This window comes from Uloborus diversus, chromosome 4, assembly GCF_026930045.1.
Source record: "Uloborus diversus isolate 005 chromosome 4, Udiv.v.3.1, whole genome shotgun sequence".
NCBI classification, from domain to species: domain Eukaryota; kingdom Metazoa; phylum Arthropoda; class Arachnida; order Araneae; family Uloboridae; genus Uloborus; species Uloborus diversus.
This window is the reverse complement of record NC_072734.1, coordinates 13,326,442-13,348,150: the sequence shown is the minus strand read 5'-3', so window position 1 is coordinate 13,348,150 and position 21,709 is coordinate 13,326,442. Positions and strand designations below refer to the sequence as shown.

Below are 21,709 nucleotides of genomic sequence, written 5' to 3'. Positions count from 1 at the left end.
CAAGCCCTCCTCCCCCCTACACTAAATGTGATCATTACAAGTAGTACTATCAGAATTTGAAGCTGATTAAGATTGCTGAAACTGGTGATGTAAATAAAATATAGATAATTTTGCACACAAAATGTAATGTTGCTACTTTTAATTTTGAACACATTACTATTGAAATAATGGAAATTAAAGAGTTAAGAAGTAAACACAAATCAAAATGAGTGTATTATAGGTGAAGTTAGCATGTGCAGCCATTTTCACAATATCTACACCAGGGCTGACTCCTTTACAAATTTTTGAACATTAAACTATGACTATGATAAGCATAACTCAAGACACTTTCAATGGCTACCACAATATTTTGACTTCAGGTATGCTAATGTCGAAAAGCCAGATTCAGATATATTTAGATGAAAAATACACTGAAAACCTCAAAAAAGGCAATGTTAAAAAAACTTTTTTTACATGTGACTAAAAACAGTACATCAGTAAATTATAGTCAGTTCTACCACTTAACTTTACTTTACTTTATACGTTCATGTCCCCTTGAAATTCTTTTATGCCCCTTAGGTAGAGAATCGCTGTGATTTAAACAAAAATCTACAGCTAATAATTCAATGAGATAATTAAAACAATGTTGGGAAATAAGCAGCCTTTAGTCCCATTTTGTAAACAAAAATTTTGATTTAACACCTATATTTGCAAATCAAACCGCCAAATTAGAGCTAAAGCTTAGGGGATGATATTGAAGCTTCCTCCCCCCCCCCACAATTCATCATGATTGAAACACGTGACTGTTGTGAAGAATAAATTTGTGAAAGTAATTTTAAAATACAATGAGTTTAGATTTTCCAAAAAGTCTTTTCCTTCTGTATACTTTTAATTTTTTAATGCACTAATATTCTTTAAACAAGCTACCAGCAGACCAAAGCAATTCAATTTAATAATGATTTTTTAACTCTGATGTGTACATTTGATTCATTAAAAAATGACACTTATATTGTTCCTTCTGACACCTGGAAATTTATCCCAAACGTCATTAGATGCCTAAATTTAAATTGAACCGCTGGGGGCAGAAATGTGATAAGTCACAAGGAGTGAATTTTTGACCAAAATTTTTGTTTCTCATACCTAAAATTGAAATAAAAATGACAATGGATTACGTCATCTAGAGAAAAACATATCTGGTTTTAGTGTTGCAGAATATAGAATGTATAATGCCTTTGAAAAATTCTACAAATATTTTTTATAAGTTGGAAATTGGCCTACTGAAATCTCACATCATGTGGCATATCCCATACTTGCCCCCGAGCCCTTCAATGGGGTCATTTCCAAAATTTTAAAAGTATTTTTTTCTGAAAGAGCATGCTTAAAAGCATAAGATCTGACCATTTGTTAAATAATTTTACTAAGTTCAATATTTTTAAAAAATTACTTTAATTGGTGCGCTTTCATTGTTTAACGCTTATGCTGATGACATCACAAATGGTGAAATGCCATTCACTGTTGCCATTCAGAAGAGCACAATATTTAATTTGCATCTTTACTCATGTGTACTGGCAAGGATATGGTTGATAGCAAGCATAGAGGCAATTTTTAATTCACTGCTTGATTATCATAACGTGGAAACACAGTGAAAAATGTGCCAAAGGACATTATTTGTGACGCCATAAAGACCACACTTGGTTTGAAAAATCGGACATTAAAAAAATGATTAAAAAATAACTGTTGGGAAAATGAAAGTATTTTTTAGGTCCATGTTATTTTTTTTGCTTATTCTATCAATTTCTGTGACTAAAAGTAGTACTTTTGACTGACTAAGCAACCCCATTCTTATTCCCAACACAGACTTGAAACACATTTAGCATAGCATTAGCACTAAAATGCATCAAGACTACACTCACCTGCAGAACATTGAGATTGCTGTGCCATGGACCTCCTCTTGGCAGTCTCAGTTTCTTCCACCTCCAAGAGGGCATCTGCCGTGTCGTAGAAGGTGGCCGTTCCATGGCCATCTCCAGAGGAAGAGGATCCTCCCAGAGAAACAATGGACAGGGGACGTCGTCTGGGCTCATTGCTGTGTCTAGGGTCGTTGTTGTTGAAGTTATCTGAATTGCAAACGGCTATGGAGTTACGAAAACGAGGCACTGAAACGATAAAAACCATCTTAATATTCAATTTAGAGAATTTCGATGAGAAAATAGTTAAAATAGTATCACCTCCCATTGAAAAAAAAAAATGTGTCTAAAGCAAATTAGAGCTTGGATAACATGACTGCTCCTTTTTTATCTCCTCCACAAATACTAAACAGATTATTAAACATAGTATTGAATTTTGCTTGAATTTGAGATTTTTGAATATCGAAAAGGATATTTTAAAAAGTGCTGACCATAATGTTTGTGTATGATTCCTGAAAGCTGTTTTGCGGTTACTCTAACTGAAAAAGTAATGCAAGTAATGAAATAAATTTGGAATTCAGATGAACAATGAAAGAAATTGGTGTTGACTATTTGATTGATTACAAACAATCCAGAGGAGAATAATACAACAGGGCTCTTAAACAAGACTGCTACCTCTCAAGCATGATTGTATTTAAGGGGTGGGTTTTTAGAGTTCAATCCCTCCTCTGAAAATTTTCCAAACTATTCCTAAAATTGCTTTTTGTCTTTTTTTGGTGAAAAATTGTTACTTCCTTTTCAGCATCATTTAAAAAATGATATAATTATTGAAGTACTGTACAAACTCCATGCCAATTGTAGAGTATTAATTTTAAATTAAGATTGTTGTGAGTATCATTTTTTTACAAAGTCATACAGCATTTTCCTTCATATTTTGAAAACATGCCGCTTACATAAACTTAAATGCTTTTAATTCAGAAGGTGGAAACCTCTCAGATATTGACCATCTCTCTAACAATTTAAAAATTATTCTGAAGTATTTTTGGGAGAGGTATAGAAGAAAGCTTCCCTTGATAGTCACTATATATTGTTTTAATTCTTCCCCAAGATTTTTGCAATTAAGACAAACTATTAGGTACTTTATGCATTTGATATATATTCAACAATATGGCAAGTCTCATAATACTTCTAGTTTTTTTATCCTTTAAAATTACTTTCGATGTACATTTAAACATTTTTATTTTCGGTACAGATGTGATATACCCCCCCCCCCCCCATTTGGCGACATCCGATTTTTTGCACAGAATTGAAATATTTTTCTCGCCAATGAGGCGATAAATTTTTAAGCATGGCATCCCTGGTGAAACTAACCTGTGGTTGGCAACGCGAAGGCAAACTTGTCCGAACTTGTTTACTTGGGTTCTTGGTTTTACGCAGGAGAGATACGTGTTGTTTTGTGCAATATACCTTACAGGAATGCTTATTTTGTGTTAGTTTAGATTCAGTAGTTGTGTTTTGAAGTAAAAACATTAGAAAATGCCAGTTTCTTCAAACTTGAAGGTTAATTAAAAGTTAACTCCAACGTGGTGTGTATCTATAACGCGCCATTGTCAGATGATGTTTTGTTTTGGACTGAGTGTGAGGATTTATACCATAAAAAGGTAAGTTCTTTATTTTAGAATTCACATAAAAATTCTCACTTCGGAAATTCTTTGTTTTTTTACAAATCCTTGAGGGGTTCTTGTAGCTTTTAACTTTATTTTTACTGTATGTTAATTAATTTTACAAAAATAGTTTGGTTATTTTGTTCTAAAAGTTAATCCTTATCGATGCCACGAATTATTTAGACATTAACGTGCCTCCTTTAGGTACTGAATTTTAAGTTAACAATTGAAAGTTCTTTCGGTTGTACTCTTAAAAATGCTGAATTTTATTAATAAATCTGCACAATAATGGTGCATATTTCACACTTAAAACTGTCATTATTGTACACTGAACGGAAGGAGCCACCCTTGGGTGTACATACACATGAATATGCATAATATACATGAATATACATAATTGTGACCATACTCCGACTGTAATGTATATTAACAGTCGGAGGGATAACGGACCGAGCGAAACGAGGTCCTGGCGAGCCCGAGGTCTCATAGTACTTTCGTAATGAGACCGAGGCAGGGGCGGCGAGCCGAGGTCTCATTACGAAAGTACTATGAGACCGAGGGCTCGTATCTCGGAGAAATGATGAAAAAAAATTAATGCATTAATTTCGACTTGTAATTAATACAATAATTTATTTCATTGTATTTTAATATGTTTACCAAAAACCCCGGCCCTGTACATTTTTGAAGCATATATTCGTGATATTTTTTGTTGTGCTTTTATGTTGTTTTTATATATATTGTGTTCTGAAGTGCTTTGATCATGTTTTTTTATCTGATTTTTTCCTGTTGGCGCTAAAAAAGCATCGCTAAGAACGATGTATGACGTATGTCGTCATACATCGTTTTCTTGGCGACGCTTTCTTGGCGCCAACAGGAAAAAGTCGCCAAGGGTGGGGTATATCACATCAGTTCCTTATTTTCATTTAAAGTTTAAAATAACAGCGCTTTTAAAAAGTAATTTATATAATTTAACAATATGGCATGTTCCATAATAAGTTATTTTACCCTTAAAAATTACTTTCAATGTATGTTTAAATTTTTATTTTCATTTAAAGTTTAAAATAATATCATTAAAATATTCTCATACAAAAAAAAGTTTGTTTTTTCCCATGATTTTGTATTAACCGTGATCTTGTGTGTGTGTGTGTGTGCAAAGCACGTGTGTATGTATCTAATTTGAATTCTGACATTTTGAATTCAAATTATGTTTTTCGCAATCACGAGTTGCGACAGAACCCTACTCAAAAGGGGCTATTATTTCTAGAAACGGCTCCTGCAGAACCTTCTGGGCAGTTATGTGTGTGTGTGTGTAAGGACATGTATGTATGTAGACGTGCGTGTGAGAGAGGAGTGTGTATGTGTGGGTGCATGTAGGACATGGATGCCACCGCCCAGGAGGGGGGAATCCCGGTGGACAATGCTGCTTGTAAAAAAAAAAATTTTTTTTTGCAATTCAACACAATTGCTTAAGATCAGTACATAGTGTGAGCCATATACGTTTAAAGCTTTGTACTGAAGTATTTGAAAAATCAAATTAACATTACTACATTGCAATAGATCCATATCTTGAGTAGCAATTCTAAAGTTTGTTTGTTAAAGCAATTCTAAAGCCATTTGAAATATGAATCAATTCTGAGATTGAATGCCTAACAGTATAATCAGTAGTTGATAAACTATGTGTGAATGATTTTTGAAACTAAAAGTATATTACTTTTTATACTATGGAAATATGTACAATGAAAAATAAATTAATTTTGGCTTGGATTTTTAATTGTGCTTTGATAAGAAATACTTTTACCTTTATTTAGTTGTTGAAGACTAATGGAGCGATCACAAATTTGATCATGGCTTGGCGTTATATCGAGGCAAGGCTTATTCCCAATACCCATAGAACACATTTCTTGCAATCTCAGCTCTGTCCATGGGGAGAAAAAAAAATTAAATCAAGGATTTGTGTAACACACAGATAAATAATACCATATTCTTCATGAATTAAATGCAAGTCACAGAGTTAAAAAAAAATCTATTTTACAAGAAATACAAAAGTTACAAGAGGCTATCAATTAAATTTCTGCTTACTGAAAAAAAAAAAAAAAAAAAAAAATCCCTCAAGTTTTCTCCGAAGAAGTTTTATTTCAGAATGAACAATTCATCAGGAAGATATTCTACAAAATATCGGCAATGCAAAAACGTTTATGAAGGATGTTTTGCTTGGTTATTCCACATTTATTTATTTTTTACTTGTTAAAGTTTTCCAAAATCTACAGCAAAGAGTGACATACATAGGAGTTTCATGTTGACAATTACCATACGTATCCATTATTGCCAATTCTTATGTAATTGAATAAACAATAATCCTTTAAAAAATCCTGGTCAAAAAAACAAAATCTTTTAAATCCAAAAATAGTCTGCAAGATGAATCAACGTAAGAACAAACATAAAATCCAAATCAGCAGCAAGAAATGCTTAAAAACAACATGCTACTTGTGGATATCCCAGACAATACAGTACTACTTTTTGTAACTGACATCTAACATCTTTTTTCAAGGGCGTCCATATGCAAAATTTTAAGACGGTGGGCCTCAAAAATTTCCCCCATGGTTTAACAGAATATTTTCCCCATGGAAACCGATTTCAGTACATATTAGAGATATTAAAATTTGACATTTTTAATAACTTATACATTAATGGCTCAAAAATAAATTTTTATACATTTTTGCAAAGAAAAAAGCACTAAAAGCAAGGAAGTTCTCATTTCTAGGGGGGGGGGGGGGGTTGAGCCCCCTTTGCCCTTCTATATGGGGGCCCTTGTCTTTTTTCTTTAAAAATCTGCTATGCACGTTGCAGCATCGTGCTGTTTCTGCTACCAGGCATGAATATGCATGGTTACTCCCTCAATGATTATTAAATAAGGGTTATATAGCACAATGAGGTCCAATGAATAACATATCTAGTAAATTTCGAATACATACTGCGGTTCCTTTCAGCTTGCTTCCATAGTAAGCTGGTGACCTCCTCCACCCAGGCGTTCTTCACCTCTGCGGAAGGAGCCTGGAGGACGTACAGATCCTGTGCCTTGCACTTGCGGAACCAGATCTCAAACTTTGTAGGACTCTCACCCACTTGGGCAGTCAGGCCCAAGTCGGAGGTCTATGGGAATTACATTTTAAATATCAAAATTCAGGTTACATACTCTTATCAGTAGTTCTAATTTTTTAAAAAAGATAAAAGGTTTTTAGATGTTACTAAATACAGGGTGCGGAGAAAGTTCCCACAATTTTGTTTAAAACTTTTTTTGGCGTTAAAATTGTATGTTGGCGATTTAATTGGCACATATTGTTTATTGGCATTAAAAGTATTTGAGGTTTAATCGTTTGTTCTTTGTTAGTTCATTGAGTTAGTGAGTTATGAATCGTGAAATTATGTGTGTTACTGTCGTTGAATTACACAAGAAGGGAATGAAAACAGCCGATATTATTCGAACGGCTGGATTCAAGAGTATAAGTCTATAACGCTGTGTGAAACGCTACAAGGAGACTGGAGGGACTGCCGACCGTCCACGATGTGGTCGTTCAATTATTGCAAAATGCCTGGAATGAGATAACGGTGAATGCGTGCGCGAGCTTCGTCAGCAATTTCAGACTGCGGCTCCGTAAATGTATTGAAGCCCAAGGAGTCAATTTTGAACAATTGTTATAGTTTTTTTAAAATGTTATTATTATTGTTTAAATAAAGAGTTTTTATTGCTTTGACTTGTTGATTTGTTGAATTATGTGTTAGTTACAGCCTATTGAAATATCTAATAAAATTGTGGGAACTTTCTCCGCACCCTGTAAAAATGATGAGGCATTTTAAATACCTTTATTTATTTTACTAAAGAGCTGAAAATACATAAAAAGTGCTCAACATCTTAATGCTATTACAGTTATAAGAAAACAAAACAAAATAATAAAACTTGTAATTTGATTAAGGAATTTCTAGGCTACTGTCTATAGTGCACTGACATATTAGCAAATATTCCAATCATGATCAATAAAAATATAAAGTTCATGTACATTAAGGCCCCTAAGAACAAAACTTCATGTTTCATATAACCCTTTTGATTAGGGTGGTTCAAAAAAACTTTTTTTTTTCAGCTAGAGTCCAGGCCCCCACCCCCCTTTTTTAAGACTTACTAATAGTATCATACTACAAAAGTTTTAGCTTCTTACTCAAATTTTAAAATGGTGCTCAATGACCCCTTCATTTAACATTTGACGTAGCATAGAAAATGCTACACAATTAAGAAACATTTAATTTCCCCACCTGTTTTTTTTTTTTATATAATTATTTTATTATAATACATATGCATTTTACTAGTGTATATTATAATATGTAGCATTATTTTTTTTTGGTTCAATGAATTTTTTTTAACCCCCTTGCCCATACTAATGAAGTTTGGGGGAGAGGGTTGAGCACCCTCTTTCAGTTGAAATAAGAAGCTAAAATTCTTCCAGTATATTACTATCTACAAGTCTAAAAATATTGAGGGTTGTCCTGTTATCGAGGAGGAACTTCTTTTTTTTTACATGTATTTTTGAACCACCCTACCCTTTTATACCAGCTAAAGTTTACAATTACCTTTATGCTGTATTTATATTGATAGTAGTCATGTCCCTTGCATTCAGGGTCTCTCCTTGCTTTGCTAAACAGAATGAGATCTTCAAATAAGAAAACATGGCGCAGGGCTTTTTTGGATTTCCCTTGCCAAACCAAGAATTCTTCTTGCCTCAATAAACGACCCTGCTCCTTAATATTTACCTAAAAAAGTATCCAAGCAAAACATATAAATGCATGCACAATTAATGGGTAAACTCATGAAAATAGAATTGAAATCAAGCATACATCACAATCTTTAAGAGCGTCCATCGCCAGCAAGTCGTTTCCATGACGAAGCTGGAAACACACCATCTCTTCAGCAGCCTACCAGAAAACAGAAAGTGTTACAAAAAGGATTTTTAAAAATTTATTTTAGTGGTTGTTATACACTTAACAAAATGTCTCAATAAAATACAATAAATAATTAGTTTGATTCATTTTCAAAAAACAATTCTTTGAAAAAGTAAGGCGATTTTACTTAGATATAGCTAATGAACATAATTTATTTTTCAATCTTAATAAGATTTTCTTTTTGCAAAGGTGCAGCATTTACATTTTAAAATTTACAATGCTACTAGATTTGAAGCTCGGACTATTGCAAAGTTCTTACTTTTCAGTAAAACTTTGTGGACTAATTTCATTTCACATAGCTTATTTTAGTACATTAAATACATATCACATTTCTTGATTATGACAAGTTATTTAAAAAAAAAAAAAACAAATCAAGAACCAAAAATACATTATATCACTTTACATTTCAGCTTACTTATTTATTTACTGTTTTAGTTTAATCAAAATAAATTGATAAGCACTACTCCAGGCAGCTAATTCTGGATATAGTTCTAATTCTCCCCCCCCCCCCCACAGATTATGGCTATGCTGAATCGTATTGACTAAAGAAATACTTGATTGAGATCAATCTACTGAGTACCACTAAAAAACCATAGTTTGGCTAAGGAAAGGCAAAAATTAAAGCATTCTTCTTGTACATATACAGTAAAATCCCCCCTAACGGAAACACCCCTCAAAGGCAGACACCCCTCTTATGCGGACAATTTTTAATTCTCCAATTCTAAGGCAAATTAACATTATTAAACCCCTTTCTTGTGGACACCCCTCTATTGCGGACAAAAAAAAAAGTGTCCCATTAGCGTCCGCATTAGAGGGATTTCACTGTAATACAATGTAAGCATCGTACACTGTAAGCACTGACAACAGAGTCAATAGAGAAAGATACAAAAGGACATAGCAGGTACATGATAAGAGTCAATAAATAGAAGTCATCCCCCAAAAAAATACGCAGTTTAATTTGACTCACTTTTAAATTTGCATAATGTTCACTGCTGGTATCAGGACATTCTTTCAACAGCTGCTTCAGAAGCAGCGCATACTTTCCCATTCTTTGTACAGGCTTTAATAAATAGCTAGCCAAATCCATTTTGTCTCCAAGTTCATGCTGCTTTTTCTGTAAGAAATTCAAGAAAGATTAGAACAAATATAAGCTCACTGAAGCATTTTCCCTACAAAGCAAAAAATAATGGAATAAAAACATTTTGGTATATTTTCATGTTTTCTGATTTTATAAGGTATGCTTTTCTGAAAGCAACAAGGAAACAATGGCTGTAACTTCTTTCTGAGCATAACAGTAAATATCTTTATGGCAATACTTTTAAGTTAGACTATAGAACATAAAGATATCAGTGCTGGAATACTAAGACGTCTGTGGCATAACTAAGAGGAGGGGTAATCCGGAACCATCAGCTATTAACGCCAATGTTAGGGATAGTAAATGTTATCAAGGTCTAAATTCCTGAACACTAGATTTTAATGCAAAAAATTTGTTATGCAATTCTTATTCGATCAACCACTGTATGGTAATGAATGTTGGCTTTTTTACCTGTAAACAAAATCGAGTTGGAGAAAGAAAGTTATTTTTTTTCCCAGAAAAAAAAAGAAAGAAAAAAAAACCCCCTCCAATAAAAATTTGACCCACTTGGAGAAAATGGAGAATTTGTTTGAACCATAGACTAATAATAAGAGTAGACCGAGCTATGGCAACCCTTTTGCTGTTCTTAAACCAAACCATGTGACTGGTGGATATCCTAGCAACAGCGGGCGTTGATGGTAGCAGACGATCAACTCCCGCGAGAAATAAAACAAATAGAATTGATGTAACACGGAAGAATGAGCTTTTATGGAGTCTGATTTGTAAATTTGTTATTCTAAGTTGTAAATATTTTGTTAATATAGTGAGTTTTTCGTTTAGATCGTATTGTGCATTTTCTTTATTCAATTTCAATAACTCTGTTCGCAATTAAAGATGTAAGTACCCAAAAAGAATCGTCAAACGGTAAGATTTTTATCTAAAATTACAATTTAAGATACCGATTAGTACATTTTTGCATTAACGCAAAACGTTTACGCCATTACGTTCACGCCAACGCTGACGTAGCAGTTCCAAATGAAATAAAAGTTACTGAAAACTGATCAAAAACTAATGCCAAAATAATGCATAACTAAAAGAAAAACAGTTCAATCTCTGCACCAGGAAAAAAAATTATAATGAAAATACATTACGTCTTAAAATACATGTTGAATGCCAAACTATAGATAATGTTGCCATCTAGCAACCATGCCGCCAAAGTTTTCGCCAAGCCTTCCACTAGTCACATGATGTAGCCATGAACCAATTTTTTCATCAGCAAGTCTGGGAAAGCTCGTTCTACTCTTATTATTAGTCTATGGGTTGAACCATTCGATGAACCAAAAGTTTCTTGAAATCCTTAGCAAATGCTACCTAACAGCCTAATATCGTCCAAATCATCAACCTTTATTGTATCAGATGGTTTGTTTATGTCTTTAGATGTGAGAATTTGAACCCTGTTAAGAAGGGGACCTTTTCAAGTGTAAAGGGTACCAGGAAAAGAGGAAGACTACAAAACGCACAAGGTAGATAGACTATATAGAGATAGGTCTGGATGCACTGAAATTTAACTGTTGGTGGACCACGGCATCTGATTTAAAGCTTAACATAAAAATGTTTAATAAAATCTTGTATTTAACAAAGAAATTTATAAATCAAGTTCTAAAAACAAATTTTAGACTTACTTTGAAGAAACTGTTTCCATATTCTGCCATCAAACTGTCTGATTTGGGCTTGTTTTTATTATACAAGGCATATAAATAAAACTGCTTTTCCTAAAAAATTCAAAACAATGTTAATGTTCAAATAATTTCTTGTTCGGATGAAGGAAAAAAATATGTTCAAATAGAATCATTGTTCATTCTTTTTACTTAGTAAAAAACTAAGACTGCGGTCTTTTCAAGAGAGGACTCACTTTTACACTAATGGGCAGAAAAACGACAGGCAAAACTACTATTATTTTCCCCCTTTACACTAAGACTTTTTCAGTTGGTAAAACTATCTGTTTAGTTGAATGCATGACAAATAAAACTGATAACATACAACAATAAATATGAGAAAATGCATCATATTTTTAAAAAGACAAATCCGTGCTGCGTATGACATTTTTACATCAGGAAAGAAAAAAAAAGTCTGTGATGAATGAAAAACTCATACATAACCTAAGTTGTTTTGGGAAACAAAACAAAAGCTAAAGCATATTTATGCAGTAAAAGAGCAATTAAAGGTTTTATACCCAATCAAAAATTGATTTGGTTTACTTTTGCAATAGTATTGATTGTTGAAGTAAACTGTCACAAGTTTTCCAACTGTATAAACTGAATTTTTCAAAGAAAAAACTATTTTTATATTCTTAAAGTTTACAAAAATCACTTTTTAGAGGCCTCAATAGTCATCAATTTTGAGTCAGGGTTCGCTTCATAGATGCCCATTTCTTTTTTATTTTTTATAACAGAGCATTTTAGGGACAAGCTGGCATCCCAGAGGATTTCCCTTAATGGCTGCACCACATTTATGTATAGAGTTGGAGAAAAAACAGTAAAACCACTACCAGGCAATTTGAGAGGGGGGGGGGCAAACAATGTGTCATTACCTCTCACTTTCATATTTCTCAATGCAGCAACTGCAACTCTAAAATTAAAATTTAGAATTTTCTGGCTCTGAGCCAAGTACTTAACCACCGAGTTAATAAATGGTACCTTTTTTCTTTAATGCTTTTAAAATACATACATAGAAAGAAATGAATTGATACTATCAAAAACATGTTCAAATCAAGCATTGGTAAAACATAATAAAATTTATCTGTAAAAATAAATACATTTTTAAATATATTTAAGGACTCACATATTTTAGGAAGCATTGTCCAACAGAATGTGGAGCAGATTCACACTGTTCCAATTCTTCCAGAAAATAACAGTTGTGAAATTCATATATCTTTTCAATGTTCCCAAACAAAACATTCCTCTGTGACCTCAGAGTTTGATTTATATTACTGTTTTGCAACAAAGGTACATAGTTCTGAAAAAGAAAATAGTGATTAAAATAGTTTCTTCAAAAAATAAATAAATGAAATAAAAATAAATAAATAAATAAATAAAATAAAAAAAATATAAATAAATAAATAAAATCAACATTAATGCTCCCAAATAATCAAGAACATTTTAAAATGCATGCAGTTTCCTTAGGTAGCAGGTCAAATATAAAATTTTCATTTAGTACACTAAAGCAGTTAAAAAGATAAATAAATAAAAAATAATTTATGCAAATAGAAGTAAATGATTTGCCACACACTAAAACTAGAGCAAAAAAAAAAAAAAACTTTCTCAGTTCACGAAAAAAGCAATTAACTAGACATTTTTAAATCGTGCATTATTTCAGAAAGGAGCAAAAAATGCAAGCAAATTACAAAATCTAGGGAAAGGGGAATCATACCTCAATTATGTAGCCAAGAGATTTGACATAATCTCTTTCTGTCTGAATCATTTCCATCATAACCAACTTCAGAGTTCGACTGAAAAGTTAAGTATAAGAATAAGTTGATGAAAGTTGCAATTTTTTAAAGTAATATAAATCACAAAATGATATCTTAAAATACAAAACCAAAAGTTTTAAATTTGCTTAAAAGCATGAAAGACATTTAAATGATCAGGTGCCAAATTTCTGCAAGTCAATATTTTTGTGACAAAAAAAGAATAAAAATGGTCTTTGATGCTAAGATGTAAGAAATAAATTCTAATTTCACTTAAATAATTTTAAGTTTTTTTTTTTAAAACAAAACTACCTATTTTTCTAAAGTAAATATCCATGCTCTTCTCACAATGTTATCCAGTTATGTTGATTGAGAAAAACATATCATTTCAATTTACTAATAAAAGTAATCTGATCTAAAAAGACCACAAAAACTTTTTAAAGATTATTTTGAAATGAGATCAGAGAATAAAATTAATGCATTACATAACAAAGATTGAAAAATATTATCTAAGCAACAACCTCAGCAAATTAAATTTTGCATTAAATATTTTTTTTTGTAGTTTGTATGTGCTATTAACAATGATTTCTTTAGCATATCCATTCATTAACACCATTTGATACTGAATACTATCCCGAAATTTAAACAATTCGAGTCAGTGGGAGAAAACTGATTCATCATACCATTTCTTCCAGAAATATCGAATAATGGCAATGGCACAGTAAGAAAAGTTCATACCTGTTGACTTTTAATTTTGACGAATCCACTTCAGAATTCTTGTTTAAAATCAAGTCCTCGAAATCAGAACAAGAAGCACATCGAGTCAAGTGGGAATTCACAGGAGCTGGCCTTTGAAATGCTTCTGGATTTGATGAAGTGGAGCTGGGAGGAGTGTAAGTTGCACTAATTGGTCTGTTTTCTCCAAAGCTCCTGAAGTATATAAAGCATAAAAAATAGTTATTAAACTCAGAAACATTTTTAAATGTTTAAGCCACTTACACTTAACAGAAAACTGTGTTCCAATTGAATTGTTGTTAAATAAAAGAGCTGCCATTGGGATATTTTGCAGAACCCAACCAAGAGATTGAGCTCAAAAAATTCCCAAGATCATAACCATAAGAATAATTCTTATTCACCTTTTTTTTTTTTTTGCCATTGCTACCAGTTGTAGTTGGTAAAGTGAAAAATTGTGACATTAAATACTGAGATTTATCCCTCAATAATAATTCCTTTGGAACAATTTCTTTAAAAACTGTAAAAATAGTTAACTGTAAGTAAAAAAAAGAGTTTTATTAATGTCTTGACTTGATACAATTATACTGACAGCGCAAGATAGGCTAGAAAGTTATACAACATAAAGCAAGAAACAGCATTCAGAGCTAGAGTGGAGAAGTTTTTTCTTTTTTTTGCAACCACATAATATTAAAAAAAACATTACGCATGTGCATTCTAGATCGCTTAGCAAAAAAAATTAAAAACTTTTTTAGCAAAATTATTATGTTTTATTTTTAATATTCATAACAAATTTATCTTTTTCATGAATAAACTCAAATAACAAGAGTTTTGTACAAAGTCCCAAGAACCCCAAGTTCTTAGGAAAATCCCCAAGCACTGGCACTGTTCAATATGTTAGTTAGTAAGCATGGGCAAAACCAGAACTGTTACCAGAGAGGTAGTTTTGGTTAACACAAAATATCCTAATATGTATTGGTACATACAAGGTTCGGCGAGTAAAGTTTGAAGTGGCTTCTCAGAGAGGGCAGACCCTAAGACATTCTATTCTGGTAGTAAATCATTTCTGTTACACACACCTTATTGATGCAAACATTTTTTCCCTCGAGTGGGTTTATAAGGGTGTGAAAAACAAGCTGATAGCTGATAGGCTACATACTTGGAAAGACTTTGCATTGCAAATTGTAGAATATTCTTAAATGTCAAAACTTACTCCTTCACTTAATAAATCAAATTGCTTTGGATAGTTGTTTAAAAACTGATTAATGCTAAAAAAATGAATCATACAGGGTTCATACACTTTTGTTTAAAAAAAGTTCCCTGACTTTTCCAGGTTGTTTTTTAGAAAATTCCAGGTTACTCGCTTCATTCAAAATTTAAGTTTAAATAGTAATATTTTCAAAATAATTAAAATTGTTTAAAGTAGCGATGTAGAAGAACTGAAACTTCTCCCCTTAGATTTAAAAAAAAAAAACTTGTTTTTTTTTTCGTTTGTTTTCTCTGTCAAAATTTTAAGTTTTTTTTTAAACATTTTGTTCAAAATTGTCTTAATTTGTTTACTATTTGTTGAAAACAGAGTACTTTCAACTTATTTTAGCGTTTCTTTGATGTCACGCGTAATATTATAGCATTTTGCTGTAGTCCTGCAGCAACCTTTTAGCATCCGCTTTTGGTTTACAATACTTTTTATTTTCTTATAAGTAGGTTACACGAAACATATTGAGCAAAATGCAATGCTAAATTTCAGTATAAAACTTGTTGCATCAATCGGCATACCATGTAATTCATAGTAACAAAAATCAACATCCGCCAATCATAGGCCAATGCCAATAATCTTTTTTTTTTTGTCACATATTAAAGGACGCTTACATTAAAATTTCCAACTTTCTTTTCCAGAAAGTAATAGTTAATTTTCAAAAATTCATAACTTTTTGCACATTTAATGTTATTTTCAATATTACACATTGATATAAACGTCCAATTCTGTTTCTGGAAGTTTAAGTCTACTTCCATTGTGCAAACGATCAAATATGGCGACAAAGTGAAAAATTTAAAATAATAAGTAGATTTTGGGATTTGTAGTATAAAAGTAGTAATAAATAATTAATAATCCTTAAAACAGTACAATAAAAGCAAAATAGTCAGTATTTAGCACATAAGAGTCTAAATCAAGTAAAACAAAAAAAAAGTTATGAAGATTAAATTTTGCATTTTTCCAGAAAATAATTACAAATTATCCGGAAAAAAAGGGCACAATTTGTGTTGTTTTCAATAGTTTGCATTGCAATTAACATCCAATGCCGTTTTCGGGAACTTAGGCACTTGAAAAAGTCGTGTGTACTTCCATCTTGGGAATGACCAAATATGGCGGCTATGCCCAAAAATAAGAAATAACTTTTTTTTAATTTGTTGCATGAAGACAATTAAAAAATAATAAATCTTCATGATACTACAATTCATTGAAAAGTTTTTATCACATTTGCGTCCGAGGCAGTGAGGATAAGATTAAGTTTTAAGAACAAAATTTTTCATTTGTCAAGAAAATTATTTCAAATAATAATAGAAAAACAATTTGCAGACCATTTTTTGTTGTTTTCATCAGTTTTCAATTAAAGAAAACATCCAATTCTGCTTTGTTTTTAGAAACTTAGGCATTTTTGGATCGTATCTACTTCCATCTTGTGAATGACCAAAGATGGCGACTACGTTTCACACGTAGCTGAAATGATTTTCCGATCAAAAAAAAAAAAAACCATTTTCCCCGATCGACCCTCCCATCTACAGGTTGTGCTTCCGAAGCAGTAAATTGTCTTCTCTCCTGTTGAGTTTGTGCATAATTGCTGTTCACCTGATTTTTTTTTCCCTTGGGAACTACTGAGAGCCAAAAATGGCGGCTGCTGAAGATTTTTTGGGTCGCCACTTTTTTCATTGCTTTAAAATTGTTACAATTTTTTTTAAATACATCGATAAAAATGAAGATTAGATCTTATAAAACGAAATTCCCTGGGAAAAAAATTGGGAAAAGAAAAATTTTGGGGACACATTTGGAAAATTCCTTGACATTTTTGACTAAGTCATTTTCCCTGATAATTCCAAGTTTTCCCGGAGCGTACGAACCCTGAACCGAACAGAATGTTGTGGCAACCCATCTAAAACTTTAGGCAGTAGAAAGAAATGCGTTCCCCTCACTGACTCCATGCAAGAAAATCTTCGCTCTTTTGGCGCATTTTTCGTTGTGAAAAAAAAAACGTTCATTTTTCGATTGCAGTTTTTAAGTGCCAGCGTCGGTTTAGATAAAAATTTACAATTTTTTTCGTGAAATCACAATAAAAACGAAGACTAGATCTCATAGTACTTAATTACTTGGGAAAAAAATGTAAAAAAAAAATTTTGGAGGACAAAATTTGAAAACTCTCTGACTTTTCCCTGACATTTTTGACAGTGTTATTTTCCCTGACAATTCCCGGTTTTCCCGGAGCGTACGAACCCTGATCATAGGTTTTTATAAAGAATGGAATAGATTCAGAACCTTCCGTGAAATTCTTTTTTTTTGGGGAAAGGAAGTGCACTTCTTCGGAACAGGTTTGGGACTCAACTGCATTCATGATCTTAAATGCTTGAACTGAATTTACAATGATTTTAAAAAAAAAGGGCTAAATGATTTCAGAGATTTATACCATTTTCACAGTTAATACATATAATTACTTCACTAATTCTGTCTTTAAGAAGATTTTTGAATAAAATGGAAGTTCAGATGATTATTATACTGATGGATGCTAGTATATCAGTGTATGATGAATTACATTACTAAAAACATAAAGTTATATAATTATTAATAATGTGTTCCATGTTATGAAGAGCTTGAAGAGGAAGGCAATTATGAATTTAATGATTACATTGCTAAGTCAACCACTCAAGTTAGGAAGAAAAAATTGTATTCATTCAAGTTTTCCCAAGTAGCGCGCAAGGCAGGAAAATGGTTGGCCAACAATGACTAACAGTAGAAAACAGTGGAGAATGGTGGGTTGGCAACGAACGATCAGCCAACGATAGCCCTACAATTTCTGGGCATCCTTGGACTAACCATAAATATTTGACGAGCCATCACTGTTAAATTGTTAGGCAGGGCCCGACTAACCAAAAGTGAGGCCCAAGGCCCACAATAATTTGGAGGCCTCCTGAAGGCTATTATTTTAAAAATGTGTGTATTTTTTGTATAGTTGTAATGCTATGCATAATTCTTTATGTAATTTGGGGCCCTTTAGGAAAAGAGGGGGGAGCCCAGGCGGAGTAGGCCTGTGCGGTAATCAAGACCTGTTGTTAGGCACTGTAGCAGATCGTTGGCCCTTTGCTGGTAAATGGTTGGTTGGGTAACAGTTGCTAAAGCGGATATTGCCTACTGTTGGCCCACCATAATCTCTTCCGTTGACCAACCATCTCCCAACTGATTGTGTTACTAGGGTCATGATGATTTTAAATCAAATACTCAAGTGATTATTCAACAAACCTGTTTCGTACACTAACAGAATCAGAAGCAGCTGGCACTGGCTGTTGCTCAAGCAAAACATTTTGTTCTTTAACTTCTTCGATAAACCTCTTAAGTTCATCTTCACACATTTTCCAGTTGCGGTCATCTTCAAAACGAGATTTACCAGAGAGTCTTTTAGAATTAGGCAGCTTCAAAGCTTCAAATTCCTTCGTTATGGCACTAATAGGATTGCCACTGTCAACATTAAGATTACTCATGCTGTCACTAGTGAAAGGATATGATTTTCTTCCTCTCAGCACATCCGAGGAAGAATCCGAATTGTTCATTGCTGCAAATCGACTTATGACAGCATCGTCCGTCAACGAGCCGCGTTTCATGAAATAGTCCGCTCGATTTTTCCTCTGATTCAGTAATCTGTCTTTGTATCCCGTGGTCGGATAATAGCTGCTCGGAAAGGATGTGTAAGACCCCACTGGCTCACGTTGTAGGTTGAGAGCTCCACTCAAGGAATTTAAGCCATTCAGAAATGTTTGAGATGTGGCTCGGTACGGGGTGCTGGGATTCCAGAGGCAAGGTTTAGTCTTTAAATCATCAATACTTTCATTTAAGTTTATTCGTTCATTGCACGTCAATTGTGCTTTAGCTCTTTGCAAAGTTTCACAACGTGCCTGCACAAGATTCACGGTTTCTTGATATTTAGCTTTAGCAGTCTGAGGAAGAAAAATAAACATAAAATGCTTTAACTATATGGAACAAGAATCAGTATTTAAAAATAAAAAACATATACTCTTTTGAGACAGCTACTACATGCAAGTACTATCAGTAAACATCACAACCAGGTGATACATACGGTTATTGTTTCAAATCGACTCAGAGAACAAGTTTAACACTTATAGAATTTTTGAAGAAACATTTCATAAGTAGTTTTCCTTGTTACTGGAAGGTGACCTGTTTCTGTTATAGTGAAACATATCAAGAAAGAAGAATTGATCATTTCCATTATATTTAATGTTTCATAACTTGTTTCGGAACTAAGGTGTAACCCTTCATATCTTACACGATTAAGCTTAAGTATTTATTAAAAGAAATTTCATTGAAAATATAATTCTTTGAAAATTATTACCATTTGTGATTATTACAAAATATGTCACAGATGAAATGAAATGAGAGACAGAAGGGGGAGGGGGGGGGGGTCAGCAGAACCAAGCACTGCAATCAGAGGTCCTTTGAACTAAGCTTAAATCTATCGTTGATACACAACCAATTGACAAAGGAAATTTATTTTAAAAGTTTTAATCACTGAAAAGTAGAATGACAAAATAAAGATTGAGAATTTGTCGGATGCAATGGAAAAGAAAAGGCTAACACGGAATGATTGGTACAATTACGAAACAAGGCAAAACTACTAACATGGTACCATTAACATGTAGCATGCCTTTAATGAAAAAGTGCTTTGTTATTTGTGCTTAGAAATAAAATGAATTACATCCATAACTGGAAAATACTTTCTATTTTCTGTTTTCTTATGCAGAATGCATAGCATTTTTAAGTTTTCCTTTTTTGTTCGAAGATCAAAGAGTTTTTCTATCATTCAGATTGAGAGTTTGAAGGAAGCAGAGTATCAGTGGAAAAAAGCAGAATGGGGTGGTTTCCTTCAGTCAAAAGTACTACTTTTAGTCATTGAAGTTGATAGAATAAGCAAAAAAAATATCATGGACCCAAAAAATACGTTCATTTTCCCAACTGTTATTTTTTAATTAATTTTTAAAATCCCCGATTTTTCAAACAAGGTGTGGTCTTTATTACATCACGCACGTATTCCATTGGCACACTGAACGTTTACTCTTACTCTCTACCGCGATTCCACGTTATGATAATCAAGAAGCAAATTTAATATTGCGCTCTACTCTTGTTATCAACCATATCGTTGCCATACATGTGTGTAAAGAAGCGAATTAAATATTACCCTCAGTGCGGATGGCAACAGCGAATGGCAGCTCATCATTTGTGATGTCATGCGCAGACGCTTAGAAAATGAAATCGAGTCTGCTCACAGACTTTAATATTTTTTAAAAAATAGTGAACTTTGTCAAATTATTTAAAAAATGGTCAAATCCTATGTTTTTAAGCAAGCACTTTCAGAAAAACATGCTTTCAAAATTTAGGAAACGACCCCATTTAGAATTAAAAGTATAATGCTGAAAAGAGAAGAAATTTTAATCTTTTAGATCAAAATGTCTATTGACAGGATACCTATTCTAGATACACCTTCAACTTCCCTGACATTTTCAAGTTTCCTCCGACTTCCCCAAACCAACAACATAAAATTTCCAGGGGTATTGAACTTGTTTTTTAAAAAATATATACAAAATACTTATACTTACACGGAACAGCTATCATTGATTTATACAAATCTTTTGATGCTTTTTTGAAATTTATGATCAAAATCTATTTGTATATTAGTATAATTCTATTTCACTTTTAAATGTTATTCTTCCTACTCATAGGTATTCAGATTCAACAGTCCTTAAAATAATAATAACAATAAAGGTATTTGCAAAAGAACATATAGGTATTTAGATACAACAGTCACCAATAATAATAATAATAAAGGCACTTAGAAAAATACATAGAATCAGAATGGTCAAAACAAAGGAAATAATTTTAGTACAATCAAAGGAGATAAACCATCACGCAATCAAGATTTGAAAAATCCCTTTTTTATAAAATAAAAATGCACTTATATGTACATAAATCAGGGGTGATTGTGAGTTCATCAAAAAATACCTGAAAGTTTTTAATGCGAGAACGGGGGGGGGGGGGGTAATCTTTGGCCCCTATTAAGTGCACCTTTGCCATAGTATTAAATGTATTAAATAGTTCTGAGTCAAAATATTGTGTGTACATTTGGTTAAATTTTTAATGGGTTACAAAGTTACTTTTGAGCTGGTGTTATACCAAGTATCTTGACATTTGTCCATCTTAAGGGATAGATGTCCATCTTAAGGCTCTTGCAGGTATATTTGATGAGTATTATATAATTTAAAAAGATTGCGGAGGTAGGGAGATAAAAGCATAACAAAAAAAAAAACACATAATTCCGGTATTTTCGGACATAAAAATACCGTAAATATGTCCGAAAATACCGGAAATTCGGTAAAATACCAGAACACAATCACCCCTGATAAATATTATACAAGAACACCGAATTTCAAATCAAATACACATAATTTTTTCATGTACAAAATAAATAAAAAATAAGAAAAGAAATAAGAAAAAAGCTTCAATACCTAATTTCTGTGATACATTTTTAATATGGTATAAAAAGTTTAAATTATTATTATTTTTTTAAATGACATTGTTTACTAAAACAGAAATATTTCAAAAATACTCTAGTTAAAAAAGAAA

General features: G+C 32.5%; 1 protein-coding gene across 1 annotated transcript in view; it reads right to left on the bottom strand.

Moving 5' to 3' along the window:
* Positions 1-21,709, bottom strand: part of LOC129219838 (uncharacterized) — a 35,924-nt gene that overhangs the window by 3,973 nt on the left and 10,242 nt on the right. Inside the window, exons 10-20 of the mRNA XM_054854142.1 lie at positions 18,320-19,011; positions 13,819-14,010; positions 13,044-13,122; positions 12,456-12,629; positions 11,297-11,386; positions 9,507-9,653; positions 8,435-8,512; positions 8,171-8,350; positions 6,523-6,700; positions 5,349-5,465; positions 1,893-2,135 (exon numbers count right to left, since the gene is read on the bottom strand). Of these exons, the coding sequence (XP_054710117.1) occupies positions 1,893-2,135; positions 5,349-5,465; positions 6,523-6,700; positions 8,171-8,350; positions 8,435-8,512; positions 9,507-9,653; positions 11,297-11,386; positions 12,456-12,629; positions 13,044-13,122; positions 13,819-14,010; positions 18,320-19,011 (2,170 nt within the window). The remainder of the gene's footprint in view (positions 1-1,892; positions 2,136-5,348; positions 5,466-6,522; positions 6,701-8,170; positions 8,351-8,434; positions 8,513-9,506; positions 9,654-11,296; positions 11,387-12,455; positions 12,630-13,043; positions 13,123-13,818; positions 14,011-18,319; positions 19,012-21,709) is intronic.